At 43.9% G+C, this 12,386-nt stretch overlaps 1 protein-coding gene across 5 annotated transcripts in view; it reads left to right on the top strand.

Annotated features, from left to right (window-relative positions):
- Positions 1 to 12,386, top strand: part of GBF1 (golgi brefeldin A resistant guanine nucleotide exchange factor 1) — a 179,692-nt gene that overhangs the window by 113,642 nt on the left and 53,664 nt on the right. For all 5 annotated transcript variants that reach the window (XM_058188843.1, XM_058188844.1, XM_058188845.1 and 2 more), the window contains exon 19: positions 9,214 to 9,337. In XM_058188843.1, the coding sequence (XP_058044826.1) occupies positions 9,214 to 9,337 (124 nt within the window). The remainder of the gene's footprint in view (positions 1 to 9,213; positions 9,338 to 12,386) is intronic.

A 12,386-nucleotide genomic window follows, 5' to 3' on the forward strand; every position in this document is an offset into this window, starting at 1 on the left:
CTTCAAAACAATTATATGCATGTTTTCCATTCTTAGTTTGGATTTGAATTGGCAATCCAGAATATGGTCTCCTGTTGTTCTTACAAAATGAACTAAGACATCCATTGGTAGTTTTCTTTTAGTAGCAAATCTGGAGTTTACTCTATATACTTTGTCTATTTCAAGGTCAAGGATCTTTTCCCCTCCAGTTAATTAACTGAGTCAAGGCTTTAATCATACTTAATCTAATATCCTCTCCAGACCATTCAGGAATCTTAATTGGAATTGTTGCTTCTAAAAGTGCATCTTTCTTCTCCAGTTTATGCTCCATAAGATCCACTCCATCCTTCACCTGTTTAACATCTCCAGTCAAATGTTTTATCTCCTCACGAAGTTCCTTTGAAAGCATATCAAGCTTTGATTTCATTGCCTGTTCGTATGTTTTAGCTGTATATTCATCCAAAAAAGGTCTTAAAAGATTCTGCATCTCCTAATATTCTTTCCAATTTCTCCATTCTCTTGCGCGTATCCAAAATTGTAAAGTTTTGATTCCACAATTTTGAAAATTTTAGACTTGTAAGTTTATAATGTTAAATCCAATGGGTTGAAGAATACTGCTGGACAGTTAAAAAGAATTAGCAATACTACAGTCTTTTGGCTCCCTCGTGTGGTCAAACATTACCACTGTCATATGAGCTACAGAAAAGAACATAGTCTTTGCCTCTTTGTTTAAAAGCTCACACAACTGGTCCAATCAGAAGCAAGTAAAATCGGAACTAATCCTCCCCCTCCTCACAGCAAGTTCAAAATACCATTTAGGCCAGTGGTTCTCAACCTGTGGGTCAGGACCCCGTTGGGGGTCGAATGACGATTTGCCAGGGGTCGCCTAAGACCATCGGAAATATGGGAAGTATACTTGCGAGTCGAAGAATCACGCTCCAATGGTTGACTCCACAAGCCAGCTGCAGGCTCTTCAAATCGCTAGCCAAATTCGGCTTCAGGTGCGATGAATTAAAAAAGAGAGAAATCTTTGCTCTGATGTCTCCCTCTCAAGCCAGCTGCAATCACTCCCAATCGCTAGCCTAATCTGGCTTCAGGCGCCATAAACTTAATAGGGGAGGAGTCTCCGCTTTAATGCCTCCGTCCTCAAGGCAATCGCAAGCAGTTCAGCTCGCTAGCCAATACGGCTTCAGGGCGCGATAAATTCAAAATGAAAATAATTTTACGGTTGGGGTCGCCACATTTTGGGGAATTGTATTAAAGGGGTCACAGCACTATAAAGGTTGAGAACCACTGATTTAGGCAGTCTTTAATTTTGGAAGCAAAAAGTATCTCCTTGGTATTATCTGTTCTGACTGAAGTAGAGGGCTGAGCCTGGGCTTTTTTACTGCAGCTGAAAGAGATTTTATTTATAAATTTATTTATTTATTTATTTATTTATGTATTTATTTATTTATATTGCTGCCTATTTGCCCAGGGCGACTCAAGGTGGCTTACAGAATATAAAAACCACATTTAAAAACAATAAAACTAATTAAAAATCAAATGAATTAATATTGTAATAAAATCATAATAAAATGACTCCCCGTCCTGGCAACATGAGCCATCTAATGGGCTCCATCCTGCTCTGGGTTCCCCAAGCCCGCTGGCAGAACCAGGTCTTCAGTGCCTTCCGGAAGAGCATTAGAGTGGTGGCCGTTTTAATCTCTGGGGAGATGATGTTCCAGAGACAGGGGGCTACCGTGGAGAAGGCTGTTTTTCTGGGTGATGGATGTCATTCAGGGGTGCTATTCAGCAAGTTCTGACAGGTTCTTGAGAACTGGTAGCGGAAATTTTGAGTAGTTCGGAGAACCAGCAAATACCACCTCTGGCTGGCTCCAGAGTGGGGTGGGAATGGAGATTTTGCAGTATCTTTCCCCTGCCATGCCCACCAAGCCCACAGAACCGGTCGTAAAAAAAAATTGAATTCCACCACTGATGTCATTGCTCATTATCAGGCAGAGCCTGAGAGGACCACAGACAGGTGTCCTTTCATGTGCCAGCTCTGCCTAGCGACTCCTGTACTGCGGAAAAGAGACCTAAGAGGCAGGCAATGACAAAGACATAAGAGGTGAGGTTCAACATTATAAAAGGACCCTGCCGCTGTGGCCCGGCTGCTATTCACCAAAGGACTGGCACCATTTCTACCCACTTTTTTTGGGGGGGGGAGTGCATCTTATGGAGCGAAAAATATGCTCTATTGAAAGGTAGAACTTGCTTCCATTGCCCTATACCTTTGGAGGATAGTGGTACCCAGGAACCGGTCCCTCAGACCAAATTCAGTTCATTGTCTCATTATAATTAATACGTTTGTAAGGTAAATTTTTTAATTGATATAAGGTGAGTGCTGTTTCAGCCTTATTTGTTGCAGGTTTCAGGCTAAAATTCATAACTTGATTTTAAAAACCGGTTTAAGAGGCTGCCAAAGTTGCTTTCCTGTGTTTTTGGAGTTCTTTGAACCACGGCCTAAAAGTTAGTAGATTTGCGATTTCCATTGTGTGGAGATCTGTATTTCCTAATCATCTTTGACAGAATTGGTGTGTGAGAGAGCATTTTATAAACTGGCTACGTGTTAACATGAATAAAGACTCTGGAGCAATTTAATGGTATTATCTTCTCAATAGAATTTCTGTTGTCATGTTATGAAAGTAAGCCATAGTTCTCCAAATAATTGAAAATAAAACATATTCTTAGCATTACAGGTTCAGCAATCCACTTATAACCACAATTGGGCCCAGATTCTTGATCGTTGAGCAAAGCGAGATGCCATGTGGCTGCTTTGCTCAATGATTGCAATTCTGGCTCTCCCAGTTGTGATTGTTAAGCAGACATGTGGATTGTTAAAGGTAGTGTTGGAGAGTCAGCCCAGGCCTCCCAGGCATGGGGGTGGGGAAGAGGACAAGTGCCTCCCCCCCATACCCAGGAGGCCTGGGTTCTCTCCCTGCCCCACTGGGGCGAATGATCATGAGAACAGTGAAGGTCTGAGCGCTGTTCCTTCAGTGCTGATGAGGACTTTTCCCATCCCTGCACAGAGGGGAGGGAAAATCCTTTGACCCAGTGGGGGAACAGACCTGAAATCCAACATCTCCTTCACTTGCAATCTTCCCTGCCAGCTTTCCTATTGACTTTCTGGGGAAGCCAGTAGAAAATATTTCAAATAGTGATCACATGATTGTAGGCCCTTGGCAACCAGTGGTAAATGTGAACAGGCTGTCCACATATGATGTGTCAGTTGCGTACTCACATTGGGGTGGCACTCTGGACCTGATTTTTCTCTGGTCAGTGGTTGAGAGATCTGGACTTAAAGGAAATAGTCACTGAACCTTTGTCATGGTCAGATCACTCTCTTCTTAGCCTGGACTTTCTGACCGCCATTCACCACCGCAGGGAGGAGACCCGTCGTTGGTTCCGTCCCAGGCGCCTGATGGACCTGGATGGGTTCGGACGGAGCTTGGGCCATTTCCTGAGGGTCTGGCTCACGGCTCGGCTGAGGAACTTGTTGCGGCCTGGGAGCCGCGGGGCTTAGACCGTGTCGTGCCTTTGCGGCCTCTGACCCGGCGCAGGTCCCAACCGGCTCCTTGGTTCTCCGAGGAGCTGAGAGGATGAAGCGCCGGAGAAGACGCCTAGAGAGTTCCTGGAGGTCTGGCCGTTGAAGCTGATCGGACACTAGTGAAGTCCTATACTAGGACTTACCTAGTGGCATTGAGAAGCGAGCCACGCCTCCTCCCTCATTGCATCGGCAGATAACCGCCCAGCCGCCCTGTTCGGGTGACTCGCTCCCTCCTACACCAGGGGAGCGGATGACCTGCAGGGACGTGCTGAGGAGTTTAACGGTTATCTATACGATAAAATCGTTCAGCGATGGTCTGGACCAAGATTGCGGTGACACGGGTGAGATGCTCGAGGTGGTCTTGGCGATATTGTTTGGGATGAGTTTGACCCTGTGGCTCCGAGGACATGGACAGGTTGTTGGGTAGGCTGAATGCCACCACGTGTTTACTGGACCCGTGCCCTCCTGGCTGGTGCTGGCCACTCGGGAGGTGACACGAGGCTGGCTCCAGGCGATTACGATTGCTTCTTTGGTGGGCGTCTTCCGGCCGCCTTGAAAGAGGCGGTGGTGAGGCCCTCCTTAAGAAGCCTTCCTGGACCCGGCTGTTTTAGGTAATTATCGTCGGTCTCCAACCCGCTCATGCTAAGGTTGTAGAGAGTATGGTGGCATATCAGTTTCCCTTACACCTGGATGAAACTGTCTATCTAGACCCGTTCCAGTCCGGTTTCCGGCCCGGTTACAGCACGGAGATGGCTTTGGTCGCGTTGGTGGATGATCTCTGGAGGGCCAGGGATAGGGGTTGTTCCTCTGCCCTGGTCCTATTAGACCTCTCAGCGGCTTTCGATACCATCGACCATGGTATCCTGCTGCGCGGGTTGGAGGGATTGGGAGTGGGAGGCACCGTTTATCGGTGGTTCTCCTCCTATCTCTCCGACCGGCCGCAGTCGGTGTTGACAGGGGGGCAGAGGTCGGCCCCGAGGCGCCTCACTTGTGGGTGCCGCGGGGTCGATCCTCTCGCCTACTGTTTAACATCTACATGAAGCCGCTGGGTGAGATCATCAGTGGTTTCGTGTGAAGTACCAGCTGTATGCGGATGACACCCAGCTGTACTTTTCTACACCGACCACCCCAACGGTTATCAAGTGCTGTCCCGGTGTCTGGAGGCCGACGGGTCTGGATGGGGAGAAACAGGCTCAAGCTCAATCCCGCCAAGACAGAGTGGCTGTGGATGCCGGCATCCCGGTACAGTCAGCTAAATCATGCTGACCATCGGTGGCGAGTCAGTGGCCCCGATGGAGAGGGTTCGCAACTTAGGCGCCCTCCTGGATGAACGGCTGTCTTTAGAAGATCATTTGACGGCCGCCTCCAGGAGAGCGTTCTACCAGGTTCGCCTGGTACGCCAGTTGCGCCTTTCTGGACCGGGATGCCCTATGCACGGTCACCACGCACTCGTGACGCCTCGCCTGGATTACTGCAATGCTCTCTACATGGGGCTCCCTTGAAGGGCATCCGGAGGCTGCAGTTAGTCCAGAATGCGGCTGCGGGTGATAGATGGAGCCCTCGTGGCTCCCGTGATGACACCCATCCTGCGCAGACTGCACTGGCTACCTGTGGCCTTCCGGTGCGCTTCAAGGTTTTGGTGACCACCTTTAAAGCGCTCCATGGCATTGGGCTGGGTTATTTACGGACCGCCTACTGCTACCGCATGCCTCTCACCGACCCGTGCGCTCTCATAGAGAGGGTCTCCTCAGGGTGCCGTCAGCGAGGCAATGTCGCCTGGCGACGCCCAGGGGAAGGGCCTTCTCTGTGGGGGCTCCCACCCTCTGGAACGATCTACCCCCCGGCCTTCGTCAGCTTTCGGACCTTCGGACCTTCCGCCGCGGGCTCAAAACATACCTATTTAATTGTGCAGGACTGAGCTAGATTTTAAATTTATGGGTTTTAACTGGGTTTTATTTTTTATATTTTAAAATACGGGCTTATAGAATAAGTTTTTTAATTGTTTTTATAGTGTATTTATGTGTCTATGTGTTTTTTAAGTGCCTGTAAACCGCCCTGAGTCCTTCGGGAGATAGGGCGGTATATAAATAGGATTAATAAATAAATAAATAAATAAATAAAACCTGTTGAGGTTGATCTACCTCTAATTTCTTGTCTGTATCCATTTCTTCAGCTGGATCCGAAATTACCGTAGTTTATGTCTGATCAAGAAATCCTTGGCTTTTTCTATAGAATTCAGTCTGAATCTTTGCTCTTGATAAGTGAGTATCATTCCTTCAAGTTTATCCAGTGGAAGGGAATTTTCTTCTTCTTCAGAATATCAGTAAGAACAGGCTTTCCTTCATCTCAAAATTCTGACAGAAATTTCCTTCAAAACAATTATATGCATGTTTTCCATTCTTAGTTTGGATTTGAATTGGCAATCCAGAATATGGTCTCCTGTTGTTCTTACAAAATGAACTAAGACATCCATTGGTAGTTTTCTTTTAGTAGCAAATCTGGAGTTTACTCTATATACTTTGTCTATTTCAAGGTCAAGGATCTTTTCCCCTCCAGTTAATTAACTGAGTCAAGGCTTTAATCATACTTAATCTAATATCCTCTCCAGACCATTCAGGAATCTTAATTGGAATTGTTGCTTCTAAAAGTGCATCTTTCTTCTCCAGTTTATGCTCCATAAGATCCACTCCATCCTTCACCTGTTTAACATCTCCAGTCAAATGTTTTATCTCCTCACGAAGTTCCTTTGAAAGCATATCAAGCTTTGATTTCATTGCCTGTTCGTATGTTTTAGCTGTATATTCATCCATAAAGGTCTTAAAAGATTCTGCATCTCCTAATATTCTTTCCAATTTCTCCATTCTCTTCTTGTATCCAAAATTGTAAAGTTTTGATTCCACAATTTTGAAAATTTTAGACTTGTAAGTTTATAATGTTAAATCCAATGGGTTGAAGAATACTGCTGGACATTAAAAAGAATTAGCAATACTATAGTCTTTTGGTTCCCTCTTGTGGTGAAACATTACCACTGTCATATGAGCTACAGAAAAGAACATAGTCTTTGCCTCTTTGTTTAAAAGCTCACACAACTGGTCCAATCAGAAGCAAGTAAAATCGGAACTAATCCTCCCCCTCCTCACAGCAAGTTCAAAATACCATTTAGGCCAGTGGTTCTCAACCTGTGGGTCAGGACCCCGTTGGGGGTCGAATGACGATTTGCCAGGGGTCGCCTAAGACCATCGGAAATATGGGAAGTATACTTGCGAGTCGAAGAATCACGCTCCAATGGTTGACTCCACAAGCCAGCTGCAGGCTCTTCAAATCGCTAGCCAAATTCGGCTTCAGGTGCGATGAATTAAAAAAGAGAGAAATCTTTGCTCTGATGTCTCCCTCTCAAGCCAGCTGCAATCACTCCCAATCGCTAGCCTAATCTGGCTTCAGGCGCCATAAACTTAATAGGGGAGGAGTCTCCGCTTTAATGCCTCCGTCCTCAAGGCAATCGCAAGCAGTTCAGCTCGCTAGCCAATACGGCTTCAGGGCGCGATAAATTCAAAATGAAAATAATTTTACGTTAGTGCCACATTTTGGGGAATTGTATTAAAGGGTCACAGCACTATAAAGGTTGAGAACCACTGATTTAGGCAGTCTTTAATTTTGGAAGCAAAAAGTATCTCCTTGGTATTATCTGTTCTGACTGAAGTAGAGGGCTGAGCCTGGGCTTTTTTACTGCAGCTGAAAGAGATTTTATTTATAAATTTATTTATTTATTTATTTATTTATGTATTTATTTATTTATATTGCTGCCTATTTGCCCAGGGCGACTCAAGGTGGCTTACAGAATATAAAAACCACATTTAAAAACAATAAAACTAATTAAAAATCAAATGAATTAATATTGTAATAAAATCATAATAAAATGACTCCCCGTCCTGGCAACATGAGCCATCTAATGGGCTCCATCCTGCTCTGGGTTCCCCAAGCCCGCTGGCAGAACCAGGTCTTCAGTGCCTTCCGGAAGAGCATTAGAGTGGTGGCCGTTTTAATCTCTGGGGAGATGATGTTCCAGAGACAGGGGGCTACCGTGGAGAAGGCTGTTTTTCTGGGTGATGGATGTCATTCAGGGGTGCTATTCAGCAAGTTCTGACAGGTTCTTGAGAACTGGTAGCGGAAATTTTGAGTAGTTCGGAGAACCAGCAAATACCACCTCTGGCTGGCTCCAGAGTGGGGTGGGAATGGAGATTTTGCAGTATCTTTCCCCTGCCATGCCCACCAAGCCCACAGAACCGGTCGTAAAAAAAAATTGAATTCCACCACTGATGTCATTGCTCATTATCAGGCAGAGCCTGAGAGGACCACAGACAGGTGTCCTTTCATGTGCCAGCTCTGCCTAGCGACTCCTGTACTGCGGAAAAGAGACCTAAGAGGCAGGCAATGACAAAGACATAAGAGGTGAGGTTCAACATTATAAAAGGACCCTGCCGCTGTGGCCCGGCTGCTATTCACCAAAGGACTGGCACCATTTCTACCCACTTTTTTTGGGGGGGGGAGTGCATCTTATGGAGCGAAAAATATGCTCTATTGAAAGGTAGAACTTGCTTCCATTGCCCTATACCTTTGGAGGATAGTGGTACCCAGGAACCGGTCCCTCAGACCAAATTCAGTTCATTGTCTCATTATAATTAATACGTTGTAAGGTAAATTTTTTAATTGATATAAGGTGAGTGCTGTTTCAGCCTTATTTGTTGCAGGTTTCAGGCTAAAATTCATAACTTGATTTTAAAAACCGGTTTAAGAGGCTGCCAAAGTTGCTTTCCTGTGTTTTTGGAGTTCTTTGAACCACGGCCTAAAAGTTAGTAGATTTGCGATTTCCATTGTGTGGAGATCTGTATTTCCTAATCATCTTTGACAGAATTGGTGTGTGAGAGAGCATTTTATAAACTGGCTACGTGTTAACATGAATAAAGACTCTGGAGCAATTTAATGGTATTATCTTCTCAATAGAATTTCTGTTGTCATGTTATGAAAGTAAGCCATAGTTCTCCAAATAATTGAAAATAAAACATATTCTTAGCATTACAGGTTCAGCAATCCACTTATAACCACAATTGGGCCCAGATTCTTGATCGTTGAGCAAAGCGAGATGCCATGTGGCTGCTTTGCTCAATGATTGCAATTCTGGCTCTCCCAGTTGTGATTGTTAAGCAGACATGTGGATTGTTAAAGGTAGTGTTGGAGAGTCAGCCCAGGCCTCCCAGGCATGGGGGTGGGGAAGAGGACAAGTGCCTCCCCCCCATACCCAGGAGGCCTGGGTTCTCTCCCTGCCCCACTGGGGCGAATGATCATGAGAACAGTGAAGGTCTGAGCGCTGTTCCTTCAGTGCTGATGAGGACTTTTCCCATCCCTGCACAGAGGGGAGGGAAAATCCTTTGACCCAGTGGGGGAACAGACCTGAAATCCAACATCTCCTTCACTTGCAATCTTCCCTGCCAGCTTTCCTATTGACTTTCTGGGGAAGCCAGTAGAAAATATTTCAAATAGTGATCACATGATTGTAGGCCCTTGGCAACCAGTGGTAAATGTGAACAGGCTGTCCACATATGATGTGTCAGTTGCGTACTTCTCGTAATTTGGTGTTTTCTTTTCAGGACTTTCCATTTCCAAGGTTTACGACTAGATGAGGCTTTAAGACTCTACCTAGAAGCCTTTCGTTTGCCAGGAGAAGCTCCTGTGATTCACAGGCTATTGGAAACTTTTACAGAACATTGGCATGTATGTTTTGAATTGTCCTATAACTTTGTCTTAAATAATATATTAAGTAGTGGAATTGGAATTAAGAATATTTTTCTCTGTGCTTACTTTCATCATTGTGGAAAAAAATAACTGATTTTGGCTAGGTTATATTTATTTTTTTTGTGTGGGTGGCAGTGGCTGAATTCACATATCAATTATGATTAATACCCAAACACAGCAAAATCAAACAAATCAGACTATAACTTACAATTCTGTGTTAATTTTTGATTTGAAAAATATCCCAGACTGACAGCAAAATAGTAAATGATAAAATGAAGTACAAATAATATAACTGTAGAAACTAGGACAACACTCACATGATAAAAATGGTCTGAATTGGGATTGGGTATGATATTTACCGTATATACTCGAGTATAAGCCGATCCGAATATAAGCCGAGGTACCTAATTTTACCACAAAAACTGGGAAAAACTATTGACTCGAGTATAAGCCGAGGGTGGGAAATGAGGCAGCTACTGGTCAATGTAAAAAATAAAGATAGAGCCAAGTAAAATAACATGAATATTTATTTGAACGAAAAACAATAAAAGTGCAAAAGGGGGTCCCCAAAAAGAATATGGTATCAAAAATACAGTATCTTTAAAAGTAACAGCAACCAAGCTAACGAGAGCTAAAATCCCTCAAAACTGGAGTTCTCCTCCTCATCATCTGTTTGTCCAAACAGAGCTTCAGCTACTTCAGCTTCTGTGATGTTATCCGCATATACGTTGTCGTCATCACTGAGTTCACAGTCGTCATCATCACTGCTGTCACTCTCATACAATGCGCTGTCTTCACTGCCATCCATAGCATTACTAATGCCACATTTCTTGAAGGCACGTTGCACCATGTCCTCTGGAATATCTTCCCATGCATCACGAACCCACTGTGCTATTAGTTCTATGTCTGGCTTTCTCAGATTTCCAACTTTTGTCAGACGAGCTTGACCAGATGTCATCCATTCATGCCACAGCCTTCGCACACGGTCCTTGAAAGGTTTATTTAAACTGACATCTAGGGGCTGCAATACAGATGTAAGCCCACCTGGAATAACGGCCAAAGTGACTTGAGATGACTTTGCCAATTTTTTTATGTCATCAGATGTGTGGGCTCTGAACATATCCCAAACTAACAGTGATCTTCTAGTCCAGTCCCCACTCCTCAAGCAAGAGATCCTATACTGGATTGTCCAGTCTGTTCTTTAAAAACCCTCCAGGAAGTGTCCAATAAGGTTCAAATTGCAAGTACCGGTAGTCCTCAATTTAAGACTGCAATTGAGCCCAAAACGTTGTTTTGTTATTTTTCCCTAACCGTGTATGTATCCCCCTGCCCCCCATTTTACGTCAGGCTGCCATCAAAGCGAAGCACGGCTGAATATTATTATTATTATTATTATCATTATCATTATCATCATCATCATCATCATCATCATCATTATTATTATTATTATTATTATCATTATCATTATTATCATTATCATCATCATTATTATTATCATCATTATTATTATTATTATTATTATTATTATCATTATCATTATTATCATTATCATCATCATCATCATTATTATTATTATTATTATTATTATCATTATCATCATCATCATTATCATCATCATCATCATTATTATTATTATTATTATCATTATCATTATTATCATCATCATCATCATCATTATTATTATTATTATTATCATTATCATTATTATCATTATCATCATCATCATTATTATTATTATTATTATCATTATCATTATCATCATCATCATTATTATTATTATTATTATTATTATTATTATTATCATTATCATTATCATTATTATTATTATATGATGATGATGATTTTTTTGCATTGGACAGAGCGAGCTTCAGTTTACCAAACTTTGTTAGTCTGGAAACGTGTTAGTCTGGAAGGGACTGTTTGAACTCACAAAACACTTGCAACTTTTAGTTCCGTGCTGAGGATTTTTGGAAAGCAGCCCAGCAATATTTATTTATTGCTCGGACTGCTCTTATTTTCACTCCCCCTTTTCTTTTCTTTTCCTTCCTCCTCCTCCTTCTCTGCCTCTCTTTCGTCCCCCACCTCCCGGGATCCTTGCGGGTCGAAGGTTCTGCCCTGCCTTACACCAGCCGCCCACCTATGCCAAGGTCTCCCTGGCTCTTTCGCTCTCTGTAAGCAGCGGCTTCTCGGCAGCGTCGCCCCCCTCCCCTCCATGGATCGGCTCCTTCCCCAGCACTGAAGGCATCCTTAGGAATACACCTCCACCTCCAGGAAAATAAAAAGAGGCAGAGAAGGTAAATCGCCCGCCCCGTTCGGAAAGGAAGGGAGAGGACTCAATGGAAGAAGGGAGAGGAGAATTACCAATAACAAACACAAAGCGCTGGGTTAGAGGTGCCTTGTCATGTACAAGGAGATCAGAGAGGGCAACCACCGCGAAACAATAATCAGACTCAAAACGGGCTGCTTATTTGCCATTTGCTCTGGGTAGAACGGGTTTTTTTTTTTTTAAAAAAATTGGTTTGGAGAAGGAAAGCTAATTTGCTGATCTGCGCGAGGGTCGGTTTCTTTTGCCTCCTTCTTCTTCCTCCTCCTTCTTCCCACCCTAGCTTGCAATGCCCCATCTCTCCTCCTCCTCCTCCTCCTGCCCCTCTCGGATTCGCGCTCATTTCTTGCCTTTGGGGAGCGGAGGTGTTGGGGGGGGGGTTTGGGAATAGACTTGGCAGAGGAGATTACCGTAATTTTGCTCACTGTTTACGAGCAAGTCTCGGGTTACAATGTTCACTCGGGGGAGTGAAACGCAAAGTATAGTTAGCCTGAAAAAACTGAACCGTGTGACTGGCGGAGAGAAGGACGGCGCCGGGAGGGGCGGGGAGAAATCGTTTGTTCTTGCCGTATTTCTCCGCTTTCCAAGAGGCTTTTCTTTTCACCTCTTTCTCCCACCTCCCCAATTTTCATAGGGGAAAAACCTGGGGAAAACTTGGCAAAAATAAAATAAAATAAAAAGTACTGAGTGCAAATGTTTTTTTTA

This window comes from Ahaetulla prasina, chromosome 6 (genome assembly GCF_028640845.1).
Source record: "Ahaetulla prasina isolate Xishuangbanna chromosome 6, ASM2864084v1, whole genome shotgun sequence".
NCBI classification, from domain to species: Eukaryota; Metazoa; Chordata; class Lepidosauria; order Squamata; family Colubridae; genus Ahaetulla; species Ahaetulla prasina.